The sequence below is a fragment of the Coccinella septempunctata genome, chromosome 6 (assembly GCF_907165205.1).
Source record: "Coccinella septempunctata chromosome 6, icCocSept1.1, whole genome shotgun sequence".
Lineage (NCBI taxonomy): Eukaryota > Metazoa > Arthropoda > Insecta > Coleoptera > Coccinellidae > Coccinella > Coccinella septempunctata.
Window position 1 is genome coordinate 15,386,648 of NC_058194.1, and position 19,602 is coordinate 15,406,249.

At 33.8% G+C, this 19,602-nt stretch overlaps 2 protein-coding genes across 4 annotated transcripts; one reads left to right on the forward strand and one right to left on the reverse strand.

Annotated features, from left to right (window-relative positions):
* The first annotated feature begins 137 nt into the window (after positions 1 to 137).
* LOC123315138 (tubulin polyglutamylase ttll6-like) lies at positions 138 to 2,272 on the forward strand. The gene has a single exon (XM_044900713.1). It carries the CDS (start codon positions 333 to 335, stop codon positions 2,259 to 2,261), a length of 1,929 nt encoding a protein of 642 aa, XP_044756648.1. The 5' UTR covers positions 138 to 332; the 3' UTR covers positions 2,262 to 2,272.
* Positions 2,273 to 8,476: 6,204 nt separating this feature from the next.
* On the reverse strand, positions 8,477 to 19,081 carry LOC123315332 (CLIP domain-containing serine protease 14D-like). Of its 3 annotated transcripts, none has more exons than XM_044900988.1 (7): positions 18,576 to 19,081; positions 15,765 to 15,962; positions 14,859 to 15,034; positions 14,578 to 14,789; positions 11,961 to 12,154; positions 11,813 to 11,905; positions 8,477 to 9,069 (listed from the first exon to the last, which is right to left on the reverse strand). In XM_044900988.1, the coding sequence occupies exons 1-7, from the start codon at positions 18,652 to 18,654 to the stop codon at positions 8,762 to 8,764; spliced, it is 1,260 nt and encodes a 419-aa protein (XP_044756923.1). In that variant the 5' UTR covers positions 18,655 to 19,081; the 3' UTR covers positions 8,477 to 8,761. The 3 variants fall into 3 exon arrangements, with proteins under 3 accessions (XP_044756923.1, XP_044756924.1, XP_044756922.1); XM_044900989.1 differs by having other exon boundaries at positions 14,871 to 15,034; positions 18,576 to 19,077; XM_044900987.1 differs by having other exon boundaries at positions 14,578 to 15,034; positions 18,576 to 19,079.
* Between the last annotated feature and the right edge of the window lie 521 nt (positions 19,082 to 19,602).

A 19,602-nucleotide genomic window follows, 5' to 3' on the forward strand; every position in this document is an offset into this window, starting at 1 on the left:
AAAAAAAACCAATTCGGCTTTTAAATCACTAAATTTGCAACATTTCATTTCTCAATAATATGAACTGTGGACTACATAAATAGTTTGATTCATATTCAATAATCAAAATATTTGACATAAGAATTTCAATGAAACATCATCAAGTTCAAATGATTGACGGAATTCGTCAATATTCACCAGAGTTCCAATTGACGTCTGCATTGAGTGGATATTATTATTCGTCAAAAAACACCGTCAAAAAACTTCTGTAGATAATTTCGTTCAAAGCTAAATTTAACCGATTATTCAGTGTCTCTTTGACATGAAAATAACCGTAAATTTCAACATTTCGTATGGAACAGGGCAATAAATCAAAGGAAAGTTTGCCAGTAATAGCGAACTCTGATAGTTCAGACGAATCTTCAGATCTCGAAAGGGCTTCAGAAAATGGAGATGGTTATATACAAACTTTCAAAAAAAGAGGACTCAGTAAGCAGAACAGCAAATTATCTCTCGGTATAAGTCCAAAAATCAAGCGGAAAAAGAAGCGAGCTGTTACACTTTGTTTGGCAAACTGTCGCTACGATGTCATTCGGAAGACGGCCTCTAAATTTGGTTACAAGGAAGTTGCAGAAGGTGAAAACTGGAACATGTATTGGACAGATTTATCAATAACCATTGAGAGATGTAAGGAAATGAAAAGGTTCCAGAAAATCAATCATTTTCCAGGCATGTTAGAAATATGCAGGAAAGATTTGCTGGCGAGGAACCTCAATAGAATGATCCGATTGTTTCCCAAAGATTATAATTTTTTTCCTAAAACCTGGTGTTTTCCTGCCGATCTAGGAGAAGCTCTCACATACAGTAGGCTCAGGAAGAATAAAACATTCATTTTGAAACCAGACGCTGGGAGTCAAGGAAGAGGAATTATTGTTACCAAAACACTGAAAGATGTCAGACCTTGCGATAGAGGAATATGTCAAGTTTACATCAATCGACCATTTCTCATCGATGGTTACAAATTTGATTTGAGAGTTTACACATTAATCACCTCTTGTGATCCATTACGCATCTATATCTTCAGGGAAGGTTTGGTCAGATTTGCAACCAGTCGTTACAAGGAACCCAATGGTGTCAACATTTCTAATGTATTCATGCATCTCACAAACTATGCTGTAAATAAACACAGCAGAACATATAATTTAGATACTGAAGCAGGTAGTAAGAGAAAACTATCTTGGCTCAACAATTATCTTCATAGCTTAGGTCATGACGTCGATCATCTTTGGACGAAAATTGATGATGTCATTATAAAAACAATCATAAGTGCTTGGCCGATTTTAAAACATAGTTATGCAGCTTGTTTCCCGAATCATGACGTCATACCAGCTTGCTGTGAATTGTTAGGCATCGATATAATACTTGACCGAAGATTATGTCCACAAATATTGGAAGTGAACCATTCCCCCAGTTTTCATACCGATACTCCATTGGATTTAGAAGTTAAGGAGTCTCTTCTGTCAGATATGTTCTCAATGCTCAACTTGGAACACTGCGATAAAAAAAAGATTATGCGTGAGGACAGGAAGAGGGTTAGGGAAAGACTCCTACATGGCTTGAATAGAGATATGCCAGCTCCTGCTGAAGTCAAATGTTTTGCTGAGTATTATAAACACGAAATGATGCATAAGGGAGGATTTCGCCTAGTATACCCTTGTAATTCTACGGAGTACATCAAATTCTTCGATCAGGGTCAAGGGTCACTTTACTGCGACACAGCTGCAAGTCGAGCTAGAGAAGCTGCCCAAAATGCTATGAGAGATGAAATGCTACTCAAGGCAAAGTTAGAAGCATCAAAAAGAGTCAGTCCGATCATCAGGCCCCTTCAGAAAAAAAACGATCAGATATTGTCAAGAACTTCATCCAGAATCACGCAATTCTCTTCGGCAAGAACGTCGTGCTCTTTTGAACCGCAGATGATTGTGGAGGCTGAAGAAAGAGATAGACTGCAGCGTCTTGCTCAGAGAGATTACCTGATCAGAAGTCAAGGTATCTTGGAGCATGTTTATTTCTCCATGAAGCAGAATGGAACTCTCAGACCACAGGATCTAAGGAAGTTCGCTATTTTCGAGAAGATCAGGAGCGCAAGTGAGTCTATAGTTAGCAAAAAGGGTCCTGCAATTACGGATCTACTAGAGGGTATGAGAAACGGGGCAACTGCGCAGGAAGCGAATAACAGAAGAAATTTTATCACCCCCTGGAGTGTTACTAATAAAAGTTGAGAGAAATGTCATCTATGAGTTTTGTATTTATTGTGAGTCAGTATTCTGAGGTCTATATTAAATGTGTTACATTTAGTGATACCAGTGCACAAGTGTGCTTTGAATTAGTGGATGTTCAGGAATGTTTTCAGGGTTCCACATAATACGGAATAAAAAAATTCTTATAACTCACAAAGAAACGAGAATTTCAGTCAAAGAAACTACGGAAAACATATAAATGAAACTAATTTAAATATAAATCGTAAGTCGATGTCTCGACATTATATTTTCACGTTCCTCAGGATTAAATAAATAAACAGAAACGAAACTGACCAAATACATCGGTGCTATCAGAAAAAAGACAAATGCAAAAATACAAATGATACAATTGTTATCATCAGAACTCAAGTTGACTAGAATGAAATAGAAAAAGCTTCGAAATCAAACAATCCAAACGGCCAATTTCGCTCAACCTAGCTGCTAGCTATGTTAAGAATATTAAATTGACATATCTAGCGGGAAAGTCATACGCCCACAATGGCTATTCTATAGAAAGAGAGAAATGATCGTTAGGTTAGGACAATACCTGTATATTTTCTGTTGATATAGACGTGAGTGTGGACCAATCAAAATTTTACAAAAAGACAACTATCTGGCTTGATGTTCAGTTTCACCCTGTCACTTTTTCTGACCGTATTTCACAAATGGAAAAGTGATACTGAGTCCAGAGTCCATTTTTCTAAGTCTATAAGCAAACCGTTTAGTAAACAGCAGCACAGAATTAATCAAAACCAACTGCAATGTCACAACAATTTATAAAGACCCTGTATAAGTTTAGCCAGCCGCGGCTCAGTAAAACTGAAACAGCAAATTTTTATCAGCAGTAACGAAAATATCAAATCTAACTAATTAGATGATATGCAAATTTTACTACATGTGTTGTTTATCAACCCGCTCAAAACGGGGTTGAAATCACAGTGCTACAGATGAATCACCCCTAATAGCACACAACGTCCTTGGGACGTACAATTCATGTCCATTTAACGTCGGAACGTCCATGGACTTGATTTGTATGTCCTTTGGATGTCTGTTTCCGGACAGTTTTAGGACATCCACGATATATATCCATTGATAATCCAATTTATGTACAATGTCCGTATCGGATATCCATTGGATGCCCGTGATGGACGGACTTATTGTAGGTTTCGGATATAGGCAAAGAAGTTAATATAAAAATGATTTATTTCGCTACAGTTTCGGATCTTATTTGATTATTTCATTTTCGGTTTTTTAAAAAAAAATTTATGTGTTTTTTGACTTCCTTTATGAGTTCGCAATGTCGGTGGATTTTTAGTTTCATGATTGATACAAGTAAAGGTTCGTTTGGTTTGTCTCGGTGAGCCGCCTCTGTATTTTATAAAATCTGTTTTCCTTACATGAGAATTTTATTGCAGCCTGGAGAAGGATCAAATAAGATCCGAAACTGTAGCGAAATATATCGTTTTTATATTAACTTCTTTGCCTATATCCGAAACCTACAATAAGTTCATCTATCAAAGGCAATCTCCCAGTGGTATTATACGGACTATATGACATATGTCCGTATTATATAGTCCCAAAATAGTCCCTGACCGACTTAATACAGGCAATGTCAAAAATATGTCCTTACTGGATATCCATTAGGTGTCCGTGATGAACATAGTACGGACCATATAAATTATACATAATATATATATATATTATGTGGTCAGTATAACGTCCATCACGTACACCTTTTGGATATCCGGTAGGGACATCTTTTGAATGTCCATACCGAATATTCACTAGTAGTCCGCAATGGACGTAATATGGACCAAATATCATGTATATATTACATGGCCCGTATAACGTCCATCACGGACACCTAGTGGATATCCGGTAGAGACATCTTTTGAATGTCCATACCGAATATTCACTAGTAGTCCGTAATGGACGTAATATGGACCAAATATCATGTATATATTACATGGCCCGTATAACGTCCATCACGGACACCTAGTGGATATCCGGTAGAGACATCTTTGGAATGTCCATAGGTACCGGATATTCAATAGGAGTGCGTAATATGGACCAAATAACATATTCACATTACATGGTCCGTATAACGTCCATCACGGACACCTAGTGGATATCCGGTAGGGACATCTTTCGAATGTCCATACCGGATATTCAATAGGAGTGCGTAATATGGACCAAATAACATATTCACATAACATGGTCCGTATAACGTCCATCACGGACACCTAGTGGATATCTGGTAGAGACATCTTTTGAATGTCCATAAAGGATATTCACTAGGAGTCTGTAACGGACGTAATATGGACCAAATAATACATACATGTATATCAATGAACACCAAAATTTAATATTATTTTTCGCTAAACTCCATGTTTTCGCTTTGTAGTATATTATGAATATCTTATGAATATTATATTATGATTATCGTTATGATGAACGAAGACTAAATACTTGAGTAATTACTATTATAAAATAATCTATATTTGAGTTTTTATTATATGGTATTTCTGTATTAATCGACTACTATTCCATAAATCAGTCGACAATATAATGAATATGTTCCTACAAGTACGTATATCGTTAGTCTCGGTAGCTAGGACGGTTGCAGCGAAGACTCAGTAATGCAATGTCCCCTCATACTCGCGGGTTCGGATCCGGGCCAAGTGTTAAAACTTTCTAGTGAGTATGGATGGAAATGCACAACACAGAAAATAGCACACCTGCTTCTGAGGGTAAGACATTGGTTTCTAGGAAATTAAAAGGCTAATAGGCAACGTCGTGGTAAATTTTTGTATCGTTGAGATAGCTAATGATGGTCCCAACGGGATATCCATTGGAGGTCTGCGATGGACGCCTACTTGCCTACTTGCATTATTTTCAATTTATCATCTTCTTTGCGTAGATATATGTTCATGTCACCCATTTGTGACGATTAGATTTCAAAGAATTTCAGTTCAGAAAATGAAAACAGTTCGATTTTTTCCTGAGCTATTCTGGGATTGATTCGTGAAATTTGGTGCAATGTTCGAAAACTTCCAGGAACGATAATCCTATCGGGAATTTCCCTTTTCCCTTGTCTTTGCAGGATGAATCATGAGGATGACTCATGTTCGAACCAATGTTATTCAATAGGTATGTATTTATATCTCAAATGCTGGTTTCTCTCTGTCGTACATTAGTGGTTATTCGCAGGAAAATTGATATACATTACCGGAATTGGAATTCTCTTTGAATAATAAAACACATATCAAATGCCAAACATATCTGGAATATTCAGATGAATTTTGAACATTCTTTATCAGTTGTTTTAATTTTACTCTTCAAGGTGAAAATCCATTATTATTGGGTATTTCTTGAATTGAATTATCCGTTTAAATTTTCATTCAGTACCCACTTAAATAGTTTCGACATATAAATCAATTCATCGTTTGGACACCTTGCATGACTATGGGGGTCCCCTTTACCCTTTACCCTTTATTTCCTTTCTTTTTTTTGTAGATTTATTCCCGGAAACGGGATACAGCAAGGATGAAATCCTCATAAGAATAAGCGTATATTTTCTCCATTGATTACCCTGGTTCCAAGTTTTCGTGAACTTTTATGAATTAAAATTCGATTTTATCTGTGTCAAAACTCCAATTATATTTGAGTAAGATTCTACTTAAACAAAATGGAACTATACTTCATTCAGATTTATTTTAGCAGTCGGTTGGCCATGAAATAATTTTCTCAAGTTTTTGTAACTAGAACGAAGTTAGGTTGGCACTCATGAAATGTCGTTAATGTCATAACGCCGTTGCCACAACTTATATCAATTAATATTACGAAATGCCGAAAGTGATTGAAAAAAGAGACAGGATTTCAGAAAGTGCCAGAATTCAGGTCCGCTCATTCAAATAGTTGTACCCTGATATTCTAAAATCCACAATACGTCAGACGGTAGCGAATATATTCAAAATGTAAGAGAATTTATATAATGTTTCATCTGAATCTAAACGACTTATATTTCAGCTGAATATTTCCACAATCAGAGAGATTGTGAATGAAGAGAATGAAGAGAATGGCAAAGAATTTCACCCAAAAAAGTGGTGGCATTTGAGAATTTTATGTTAGAGTGAATTAATGCGAAAAGTTTACTACAGGATTTTCGATAAATGTCATCGGAGAATAAGTTCCCTAAAATGGATTTTTCTATTTTTCATTTGACTTGTCCTATACAATGTAAATGTACTAATAAATACCTAATTATTATTACATCAATGTATTAAGATGAATAGCCACAAATACGCGCAAGTTGCCCAGTTACTTGTTTATTCATGTGAAAGTTTTGTTCAACGGTGAAGTTGCATCTTAACTTGAAACTTCCTTCAATTTCTTTTACTTATATTGATGCAAGATGATTTTTGTTGAAGAATTTAACATTCTTGTAATTATCTGTTAATTCCTTCGGGAGATACCCATTCCCAACCACTGCATCATATGCATTTCATCTTCGGGTTAATATTTTTGAAATCTACAAATGATGTAAGCCAAAGAAGATAACGAACATTAACTCTACTCAAGCTAGTGCATATTATGATATTATACTGATCTTGTGTATTTTCCATGCAAATAACTGGATTTGGTATGCCTTCAAACAGTTTGTATAAACTTCAATTATGTTCGTCACATATTTTCCGAAGAGATTCGACATTGTGATAAAATACGTAATAACAGAAACTTTTACGTAGAACGGGCAACATAGCGTTGATTTAAAACCCAAAAATGTTTTGACAAGCTTCATAACCCCACATTTTCGTACTATACAGAGTGAAATGTGTCAAATTTCCATGGCCAACCGACTGCTAAAATAAAATTGAATGAAGTATAGGTATTCTTTCTAGATAAATCTCAAATGTTGAAGAATCGTTTTGAAATATTATGATTCCAGATATTGAGAAGGGAAATGAAATAGCTTAACCCTAGCTGCATCACGTTCTTGCTCTTACAAGAATGATACAGAAGAAAAATCAGTAAAGTCGCAGAATTCATACCACTCATTTTCTTTTGCTCATTTCCTCCAAATCTGTTGTACTCTGATGGCCCATATAATTCAATTCTTCAAAAAGAACGATTATATATTATATAAAAAAAAACATTAACGAAAATACTTATGAAGTAATGAATGTTTCATCAGTTTTATTAAAACTGCAAGCAGTGAATAAAAATAATATTTTATTCATTTTTCTGTTGCAATTCAGAAACTTTGATGAGCCAAATTTTATCTGCCACAATGCTACTTTGCAAACAGAGATTGGTCGATTCCGTTCAGAATTGGTACATGAATTGAGAAAGCACTCCTTGAAAAGTAGTTCTCTTCCAGTGAAAACAATATAAGGACAGGAACAATTTTTTTCCATCTTGAATAGTTGTTAGAATAGCTCATCTTGTATAATAATTATCAAAAATCTTAGACGAGATCGAAAAAATAAATACCCTTCAGGAAAATTCTGATACCATTTCAGTTATTTCGTTGAATAAATCATTAGTGTAAACTTCTTCACACAAGAAATTAAATATCTGATGAAAGGCATAACAGCTCAGTAAAATTAAAAAAATGCTCTCATAAAATGAAATCTGTAGAATAAATTCGTCTCAGGTCCGGACCGACTGTTTTTATGTTGATTGCTTGCTCTAGTTTTAGTGAAAATGACTGACCTAGTATAAAAATTATCGATAGTCTTATCGCAGATTCAAAATCTAGTAAAATAAAATCGCGTAAATGAACTTTTTAGAAAGAAAGAGTGAGCAAAATTAATAGGCATTATATTTACTAACTTATTGATTAATTTTTAATTATAACCATAACAAAAAAGACTTCTACTAATATAAAAATAAACATTCAACGTGACTAAATGAATCTAGAAGATTATTGATTGATTCTAATTTATGAAAGTACAATACTACGTTCAGTAATTTTTTGCAATGAACAGAACCAAAGAAGATTTCTACTCATATAAAAATAATTCAAAATGAAAGAATGAATCTAGAAGATTCCCTGACTTCTTTCATGTACCAAAGCTGAACACAATTTGCTAATTCCTCTATTAAATATGGCAGATTAAATTTTTTTTGTTAAATCAATAAACTAATAATTCCTCTATTTCGAAGTTACATTTCCATAACATTGGTTCTGGAAAAAAATTTCAAGGGATTTATTTCTTCAGCTGACTTGATCATATTAAATCTTTGATACTTTATTATCAAAAAACCTTATCGATCCTTGAACAAAAACTAGCAAATATTATGAATTAATATCTATTCTCATCAATAGATTTCTTCTCTGAAGATACTCTTTATTTCTCGAACAGCAAAACGGTTCCAATATACTTTTGCTACTACATAGTTACTTCTGTCTTCCCAGTCATTTTTCATCGAACTCTCCAGCCTCTTCATCGTTTCTTATAGTTTTGTACTATCCCTCTTCAGAACACCAAATTACTTTGTACCCATTCAACATAATATGGCACATATGTATACACTCCAGGCTTATCTCCACAAGTCCACCCAAACCCGTGAGATATAACACCCACAACAAAATTGATGTATCTGTTCTCCACATTCCGGCCAAGCATCAAAGGACCTCCGGAATCCCCAAAACAAGCGTCTACTCCATCACCTGTTCCTCCTGCACATAGTTTGCTTTCATCTAATGATCGCTCCGAGTATCCGTTGCATTTCTCTTTCTGAACAACATCGATTCGAGCCTTCCTTTTGACAGAACTGTTTTTTTCTGAAAATGAAAATGAATAATTATCGTTATTTGAGATTTACTTTTAGTTTTGAATCTACCCCATTCCCGTTAAGTTCTATCATATTTATTATCTGATCTGATAGGTACATAATTTGTACTTATTCAATTTTATTTGTTCGAACATGGGGATATGAATTAGTATGTCTTTATATACTATTTATATTCATTTCTTATTGTGTATATGGAATTTTCAACTCAAAACATAAATATTTAACAAAAAAAAAGAATGAGATGCGTCTTGTTTCATTTTGATTTAAAAATTTATTTGTGCTTAGTGATTGCTATTTCAAAATCGATTTTGATAAATATCAAACATTCTCTTTTTTGTACGGACTACAGTTTCATTTACGGGTTCAACGAAATCCAAGAACCCAAAAAAACCGACATAATACATATTAAAATCGAAATAGTTGTGCCGCTCCTTTAAAATTTCTCAATAATAATGACTTTACTGTTAGAAATAAAGAGTTTGATGTTACGTATACAACGTATACAGGGTGATTCAAAACTCGAGGCGAAAAATTAAGGAACATATAGAGACTGATATTCTTGATTGAACGTAAAAAAAATTTTTGCCTGATGAGGCTTCGTTTCCGAGTTTTTGGACAATAATGTTTCTGTATGCAATCAATTAAATTTCATAAATTAGCAACGCATATTGGACGAAATGTAGTCGCCTAGTTAGACCAAAATTTCAATGGTGGATGGATTGGTCGGCGTGGTCAGGTGCTATGGCCAGCGGGATCACCTGATTCGAATCCTTAGATGGATTATTTTGTTTGGAGACATTTGAGTAACAAGTTTACGCCGTGGAAATTAATGATATGGAACAATTAATGGAACGAATTATTAATGCAGTCGAATCCATTCAGAATAGGCAAAACATGCAATTAGTGTACAATTCCCTTATTCTGCGTTGCCAAGCAAGTATCGATGCTAATAGAGGCATTCTTGAACGTTTGATTTAATTTTACTCTGTATTTTTATCAGCTATCAAAGTTTAAAATTGATGACATGCAGAAATTTTGAACACATATATCTCGGAAACAAGACAATATTCAAAAATTTTATTCTACTTTTTTTATCAAGAATAGCAGCCTGTATACGTTCATCAATTTTTCGCCTCGAGTTCACCCTGTATATGTAATGTACTGTTGTACACGCCTCTAGTGGGGCCCAGAAACGTAATCAGTATAAGTAATTCAGCAGGAAGTATAATACTCGCACTTGCCACCAAATATGACAATAATACGTTAAATCGCCTCAAGTACTATGAACAAATATTAACAGATCATTACATGCAACAAACTGTAACGTAGGCCGTAGGCCACACATTTTATGAAGGTCAGTTAGTTTGAATCAAGCTCAGGATTCTATAGTTGAAATCAAAGATTATACATTAGAAAGATGGCAAACGAAGCGACTAAAGTTATGTGAGCGCCATCTGTGTTTCAAATGTGTTTCTAAGATCCTAAGATTAGTTAAAATATTAATTCGAGGGCCGTTCGAGGAAACAAATGAAATTTTGTAAGATTTCAGATGGCCATTTTGATCGGAACGGTTTTAAATGTTTTGATACTCGCACCGCCTTTTGTGTATCTAGCTCGTTCTAGTTGCTGATTATCGAAATTTCTTGGTGAAAACCTCAAAATCTCGTTCGAAAATTATTGCGTGGTGAGGAACTGTGAATCAAATAAAATAGATTAAGTTTTATTACTAAGGAATATGGAAATGTAAATATTAAAACTTAACATTTGACACGGTCGTTCATTGGTTTCCATTTTCAGTCAGAACTGACTACGAACTGCATGAAACATTTTACTACAAGTCAATTTCCTTCCGAAAGAAAAGATCCATGAAGATAGAAGCAATTAAATTCAAAGGCCATTGAGACGGTGACCACATATTGAGTGTGGCAATGTAAATATAAATTGACAGAACCTGGTAACTTAGCAGTGGCGTAGCATAGACAGTGAATGAATTCATAAAAAAGGTCATTTGAAATTGAAACATTCATGCAAAAACGTGGTTTATCTAATGAAGAAATCACAGGAAGTGCTGAAGATATATACACGAGTCAGTCGAGTTAGTGGAAACGAATTAAAATAATTCAATTTATTGCACTTTACCCCTAATCTATGATGTCTAATACAATGCGTGCTAGTGTGACGTAACATCGAAACCCGAGTGGAGCCGATTATTCCCGATCTGCATATGGACCCCTTTCTACAGGGTGTGTCAACAGTGCTCAATCGGTTTCGTAATCAAACATAAAATACGTTCAATCTAAAAGCTTTCTTTAACCCTACTAACGGCCGCTTTCATAATCAAACCTAAAATCGCTTTAGTTTTAAAGCCTCCCTTAAGGCCAGGCGCAAATAGAAACGCAGGTTGGTGAGGTGACGCAGGGTGAAGCAGCTTTTTCTTGCGCTGCATGCACGTACTATCTGACAAGTCACTGTTACGCTTCATTTGCGCAGTTTTGTTATTTTCTATGTTTTACAATAACTCACGCTGCGTCACCTCACTGCATGACTTTTTGTTAATAAATTCAGGAAGAGTTTTCAAGTCAAATGTAAATTACCATTCAATGCCTGTTGGATAGCCTAATGGGCGTTTTTCATTTTTATGGAAACATTTTAGGCCTCAAATAGATTTTAAATAGTTTTCAATAAATAAGATCATAGCCACCCTGGAATCACCCTACCTAAAATAAACTCACCCTTGGACGTTTTTCCCCATCCGGCAATCATGAATATATCTTTCTCCTTCAGTTCCAGCGTTGGAGGAGGCAGACAAATTGGCTTTATGAAATCTGTAAGAACAAAGCAGACTAGCAATTTCTCACGGAAAATAATCCGCATTCTCACCTGTGAACTCAACTACTTCCCGTAATCTGATGATTCCAATGTCGTGATCCGTGTATCCAGAAATATATCCCGGATGAATAAGAAAGGACTCCATTTCAATCTCTCGGACCGGATCTGCACAATCTGTACCGTATTTCATGTAAAAACAATCAGTTTTATTTCTGGTATCGTACTCTCCAAGTATGATGCGATGACTATTACAAAAAATATTGAATTAGATACTGATAGTAAAACTCATGACAAACTAGTTCCTCGATTTATTCTGATGCACGATAAAATACCCATTTCTTTGTTTCCAGTAATAAAAATGATATATAAATGAGATAAAATACTATTCTAGTTATCAAAAAGATCCCAATACAACGAATTATTCCAGATTTTCCTTTGAGAGGAAAATTGGTTAATTCCAAACTGATGTGCTCAGTGCTCACATTTTATCAATTTGTTAGACTTATTTTTCTAGCTGATTTTGAGCGCTTCTTCCTCCAATGGCCCAAATTTCTGTCCTTTTGGAACTTTGAGCCGAAAATGGGTTCGAATAAGCTAAAAGAGTTCGTTATAGAGACGAAGAGAGTGAGATTTATTGGTGATTTTTACAAAATTGCGTTGTTTTTACATTTTTAATACTAATAAAATAAACAAGATTAAAATCATAGAAGCTTTGTATCATCAAGGGGCCCGTTAAGAAATTCATCTATTGAATAGAAAGAACTTGTGACAACATATTCCTAACCTTCGTTCTGAACCCTGTCATCGACTGTTTCTTCAACCCACCAGGAAGTTTAGTTTACAGATACACAACAGAAAATCTCGGACCTCTTTGCGACCTACTCAATCTTAGGGAGTCTTTCCTAATAAGTGACTTGTTCCTCGTGTCACAATTATGAATGTTAGATTGTTTGAGATATTTATCTTCATATTCATGGATATAATTCAAAAATAATAAAAATTATTAATAGACAGAATGCACGTAGTGGTTTCGGAGTTATCGGAATCTGCATATTCAGTTTCAATATTCGATAAAATATACCACTGCAAGTTTTTGTTCAGAATTTTTCGGGGATAACATCATTATAAAATGGAAAACATTCTCAAAACCATTCTGTATCTCAAAGACTACTCGCCTAATAATATTAAAAAATTGCAATAACCCTCAAAATGTTAATGCAGAGCGGAATACTATTTCTAGAAATGTTTGGAATATGACAAGGAAAACAGAGTACCCAGTATCAATGAATTTATCAGAAGGAATTTCTGGGAATGCAAAGGGTGTAAAAGAATAGTTGCGAAAAAAATTAAGGTGTGATTCCTTTCGTCAAGAAATAATTTGGGTATTAATATTTTTTTCAATAGACCCTGCATTTCACAGCCCCCTAAATATGACACATGAAAAACAATTTATAATTTTTCTCATAGAAACCAGAAAACGGACAGAAGGAATTCGAGCAGGCATTCAATGAGAGCAAGAAGTCAATAAAAAAAATATTTCAGAAACGAAATCAGATGGTTTTTCTATTTTCTGTAACTGAAAAGTCTTTGACTCGTACAAATACTTCAGCAGTAGATTCACTTTTTTCCTATTCCATTTTTCCGAGTCGAATCAGTATAAAAGATATAGGCTGTTGAAAAACTATAAAAAAAAATTATTTTTAGTTCTATCTCACAAACGGTTTCATCGAATGAAATGAATTTCGGAATATAGTCTTTCATTTATTTGATCTTTTTCGAACACAAGATATGGCCCACATCCTCCAGTTTTCTCATTATGACCATTACGTACCATAAAAATACCAAAAATCCGAAGAACCAAACTCTTGAAACTAAGTTGGACGATATATCTGACGAATATTTGAACGTTTTGTAAAATAAAAGTATTCTTAATATTTTCTCGTATAATGCGCCGTTTTCGAGTCATTTGATATTGAAAAATTAAAAATATCTGAGCTTTTCGAAAAATTGGGTACTTTGACGGAATAGCTAATTATTCTGAAGGTAATTTTGTTTTTCCAGGGGGGGCACTGCTCATTAGGAAAATTGAAAATGAGTATATCTTCTTATCAGGACCGAATCGGAAAACATTTGTATAGCACAAAAGTGTTTATTTGAACTCAAGAATCTACTGTTGAATTATTTGTAAGAGTCAAAGACTAACCCTGTATAGGTTGATTTAAAACAGAGGTATGAGAAATACCCACGCGAATGCACTCAAGTGTGAAGAGGACTGTTTTCGGAATGGAATCAAGGACACCGTACAATAGCTAGAGTTACAGGACGTGTCAGAAGAACGACCCCACTTCAAGTTCGTTGAGTTTGGCTTTACGCAACCGCTTCATGTCCACAAAGTAAATTTGGCGGATAATTCGAATTTTTTGTAGAAAGGCATGTGTATCACACTGTTGGATTTATGGTTCTTATGTGGTCTATTGCCTTTCCTATTCTCAGAGGAAATATGACCGCCGTGCCATCTGGAAGGTGGTGGAAGCACAAGTTTTGAAAGCAAGAAGCGCTGCCGTGCATGAAGCACATACATATATACAAAAAATTTTGAAATAATTAATCCGTGGTGTTATATTTTCTATGTTAATTTTTGTTGTATAAATAAAATTAAAATACTCACATTTTACGTAAACCTTTACTCTTGAGAATAATAGGATCCAGACAATGACCTGCAGTAAGCACAAATTTGGAATGAATCAAAGCACCTCCACAACCATACGAAAATCCGCCTAGAGCTTTTTGATATTTCAATAAGGCCATCCATGGGTATTCATCAAGGTTCGTTTCCACACCGCCAAAAATTCTGTTATCGCCTGTCTGCACACCACAATTCTGTAAACGTGGATTGTTTAAGGAATGTGAGTATCTGTCATCGACTACATGTTTCTCTGTGAGACTGACATTGTCATCTACCTCTATTCCATTTTCTATTTGTGAACAACAGACTTTGATATCAGGATCATAAACGGTACTACATCGAAACTCATTCAAGTGCTTTTCTGTTTCTGGATTTCGTATGTCAGACTTTTTTATCAGATTCACGAAAGATTTGCAATTCCTCACACTTGTGCATTTACCTGAAAAATTCAATGATGCTGTCAGTTTTAGCATAAACTTTTGGTCTCCGAAAAGATATACAGGGTTAGGTATATAATTAGTCCAAGAAATAACATATTTCTTCTTCCAAACTAACTCAGATTCAAAATGATGAAACCTGTCAAGTGATTTACAATTACCCCAATTTTATGGAGCTAAAATTGAGTGTTTTTCTTCAACCCCATTCAACATGATACATCCAAAACATGTACCATGTCTGGGCTCGTTTCGTTGGAAATCTCAAGGAAAATGTCCAGTCCATAATCTTTATTTTTTTTAATTGTGTTGTGTCAGAAGAAACTCAAAATTCTCTTAAAAAATTAAAATAAATAGTTTTCCAACTATTAACCAAGTCCACTAGTTGAAATCGTTTCAGGATATCTCCATTTGTCTCGAAGATATAATCAAATTTTGATATTTTGCCGATTTCCAAAATGTGCCATAATTATTTATTTTCGAAAACTTTCAAAAACGATATATTTTTTCTACAGGCACTTTTTCACTGTTAATACTACACTATATTCATTTTTTTTTCAATCTCTTGTACGAAGGGTGGACAAAATACAACTTCGTTATTTTAAATAAGAATGCTTTTTTTATCTCATATCATACAAAGAAATAAGCTTTTCAAAAATGTGAAACGTAATGTAATGATCTGAATTTGTTTTAGAATACTACAACAGGAGTTTTTGAATGGAAAAAATCAGTTACCTTCATTTCCTTCCGGATCAACACATTTTTCGAACATATTACACCATACCATAGGTTCTTTACCCTGAAATCCACAATGGGTGAACCTGAGGAACTTGATCACCTGAGGATCATTCCTTCTGGTCTCAACTAATTTCAGCGCTAGTGGACAATGCTTCAATCTGATACAATTAATATCAGCATCCGCTGCTGCAGCAACTGAAGCAGAACATATATCAATTATTATTCATGAGGTGAGTGTTGGTAATAAATATGCGAAGATCTGGCTTTTACTACTTTGTTTTGGTACTTTTCCACGTGTCCGTGTGTTAGGTTCATTATACTCAATAGGTTATTCAAGAACTTGAAATCCCACAACTTCTCAGCCTCGATTTGTTTATATTCGTTTTTAATAAAGACGTCTGAAATATGATTTCCTTTTATGACTGAAAATGAGATACTGAGTCCTTGTGATTTTGTTGTTCATCGAATGGAATGAGAATAACAAAACAGAATAGGAACTGAATTGATTTTCTTGTAAGTGATTATATTGTTATGTAGACTGGAATTTTTTGTATACCTCTATATATTATTCATGAAAAATTTTGCCTGTTTCTTGCTACAAATATCTATATTTTTTAATTTGGACGATGGGTTTATCCCTCGGTTTATCCACATTCATGAATTATTCCTAATCCAATTGTTTTTAACCAAAGTTGCTGGGGCTGAGCAATTTTCACAAGAAGTTTAGTGTCCAAATGAGCCGATCAACTTCGTCAATGTACAATATTCGCCTGATCGTATGGCTTTCGTATGATGGGAGCCCAATTTTTTCATCATTACGAAAATTCTATTGAATAACATGCCTTTTGATTATAGTTCGTTTGAAATTTAAATTTTAATTTAATTTATTTTAATATTATTAATTAATTAATTAATAATTTAAATAATAAAAAATAATTAATAAATAATAAAATTTCAATAATTAATTAATATTATTATTTTAATTTTAATTTAAATGAGTGAATTTCGCATGAATTACAGTTAGATAGTTTCAAGAAGCTTTTTATCCATGAGAATTTTGATACACAGGTTTTTTCATTTTTATCCATTTATATCTAATAACTTCTACTCGAAAACCAGTGGCGTCCAGCAAATATTTTTTTACCTTTCAAACTGAAATTTTGCAATTTTGCATCCTAAATATCAAACAATTTTTAAGAATCACCTATATATCAACCAGCAGATTGTGTCAAGGCACGCTGAGAGATTATCAATTTTCATTCCAATTTTTCTTCACAATAGTGGTAAAGGAAATAAATCGAATTTGTTACATATTCAATTTTGATCAAGAAATATTCCTTAGGCCCAGTTGTACAGTTCAAGTTCAAGCTGAGTTTGAATTTGAACCTTACTCAACTTTGACAATGGGCAAGTTTCCTAAAAGTCCAAAATCGAATTCAATATTACTTATGAAAACTCATTTCTATTAGTTATCCAACACGTAGAGGATTCGCTTCAAAATTCAGAAACTTCACAAATATACCCTTCGAAACTTATTAACTATTTGAATATGTAAAAGCTTGTGACGTAGAATACCTTTACTAAAATCTAGTAATTTCTGTTAATTCGACAACAGTGGGACTGGTCAAGAAGATATAGAATTCTATATCCACAGATTACAAGAAATTGTTTCTGTTATCTGTGTCTATACCTTTTTAAAACCATTGATATTTTGTGGCATTTTATATTTTCCTGGTCAAATGTGGTTACAAAACTTGATATTTATTAATTCTATAATGATCAGAAAACTCTCATGACCATTATTGATTCGATTGGCGTTGCCGGATTGTGAAAATAACGTAGAATATTCATAAGATAGAACTTCTGAAATGAGAATTTTTGTAAGTGAATACAAACGAAACGCAAATGTTACAATTAGAAAAAATATATTTGAGTTATAAGGATTTTAATGACATATATTTTGAAATTTAGGAAAATACTCCATTCTGTAAAATTTTGACAGGTTGAACTTGGTTCAATGGCTCGAATTTGAACTGTACAACCGGACCTTAAATTTTGGAAATAATGAACTGGAATTTTCATCGTTTTTATTATTTATTCGCATATTTCGCACTATTCGAGATTTGTTATTATATATAATTTTGACAGTAAAAATGATTGTGTTTCAATAACTCTATTTTTCGGCCTTTAATGAATCTTATTTATGTTGACAACTCGGAAGTCTAATCCTTTTTTCCAAATTATACTGAATCAATTTCATGATTATCAATTTAATTTGTGTTTAGTTATTCCCTAATTACAATAATACCAAATTGGAATATTTATTACTTCTTTTCCAATGAAAATGTTTTCAGTTACGTATCTGAATGTTTACATTGATTTTCATTCATTTGATTTGAAATGAAATTCTTCAACTGAAACCTTTTGCAGTGTTCCTCAAACAGAACATCCGATTAATCATTCGCAATCTCGTATAATACAACGCGGAAGTAGCATAACGATAGCCCTTATCGAATTTTTCAAATTGACAAACCTTGAAATTGTGTTTTCATTTATAACACAATTTCATGTTATGAACTCATGAATATTTCATCATTCAATGTCAAAGTTGAAGAACGTTAGGGAATGAATTCATTAGACGTCGGCCTAACTTTAAAGTTAGGGTAGTCAAAAAAATCATTCACTCTTTTCAAGTTAAAATGATTCGAAATGGTTCGTTATGGAAAAAATGAATGGTGCAATCGGGTAAACGTAATTTGAAGAAAAATACCTAATGATTTTAGAATATTTCAAACCATCAAGACTTACCTGCTATTATTGTTATCCAGATCAAAATGAAGAGAACCACCTTGAACACGCTACACATATTATCATAAAGAAAGCTCATCTCGAGTTGGCATGTCACACCGAAGTATTTTCGAAGAGTATTCGGCAGTCATCTCTTCGATATCTCGAGACACTTTCAGCTTTGCAGCAATGACGTCAGACTACTTCTTCTACCTTCTTTTTTGCTAGTCAGCGTCGTATGAATAATACGGTACTTCTGTATTTCCCGTGATGAGGAAAGTAAATTGATAGGTTCTATATGGTTTTGCAAGACTCGGTCAAAATTCCAAGTGAAAGAAGTGATGAATATTGTGGCACATTCTCAGAAGAAAACGAAATGTTGGGTGTTCCGAAATGGTCTTACCCCATGGAAAATTTTTCATCCTTATACAATATCTCGCAAAACTGAAAGTATGTTTTATACAGGGCGTTTCACAACTTGACGAGTAAACGAACAAATGAAAACCATAAATAGAGAGCATTGATCTAAGTTACAAAACGCCCAATGTAAGTGCCTTCGGTGCTCCGCTTCCGTTATACAAGAGGTTTTCTGAAATTTTTCAACTTTCAATTGAACAGAACAAAAATACGACAAAAATCAGGACCAGACTCATTGAGGCTTTAACTTCAAACTTATGAAAAACACCCTGTATGTAGTTTTCCATCATAATTTCAACATTTTCGTTATCTGCTTGTATGTTGTATCAAAATAAACGAATCTTTTCGTTGCTCCACCTGTGGATAATGTTTTATAAATATTTGTTTCGTAGTCAGACGCCTCTAAGGAAAAAAGTACTCGAGAATGGATTTAGAAATTCTAAATTTCAATTTTTTTTTTTCAACTGTTGAATATATTCCTGCCTATCGCAATGATAAAATATTATGTAATTGATAATATATAAATATGGGAGGAGAAACTACGTCATCTTGAAACTAATAATCAAAACATTATATATATATATGATATTTTATTTCATTTTGTTTGAGATTTCTTTTTTCTTTTCACTCA

Bases quoted from the DNA above. Each gene is read 5' to 3' on its own strand.
- LOC123315138 (XM_044900713.1), top strand. From the start codon at position 333: ATGGAACAGGGCAATAAATCAAAGGAAAGTTTGCCAGTAATAGCGAAC.
- LOC123315332 (XM_044900987.1), bottom strand. From the start codon at position 18,654: ATGAGCTTTCTTTATGATAATATGTGTAGCGTGTTCAAGGTGGTTCTC. The intron at 15,035-15,764 runs GTAACTGATTTT...TGAATTTTTCAG, and splicing joins TGATCCGGAAGGAAATGAAG to GTAAATGCACAAGTGTGAGG. The intron at 11,906-11,960 runs GTGAGAATGCGG...TTGTTCTTACAG, and splicing joins GGAAGTAGTTGAGTTCACAG to ATTTCATAAAGCCAATTTGT.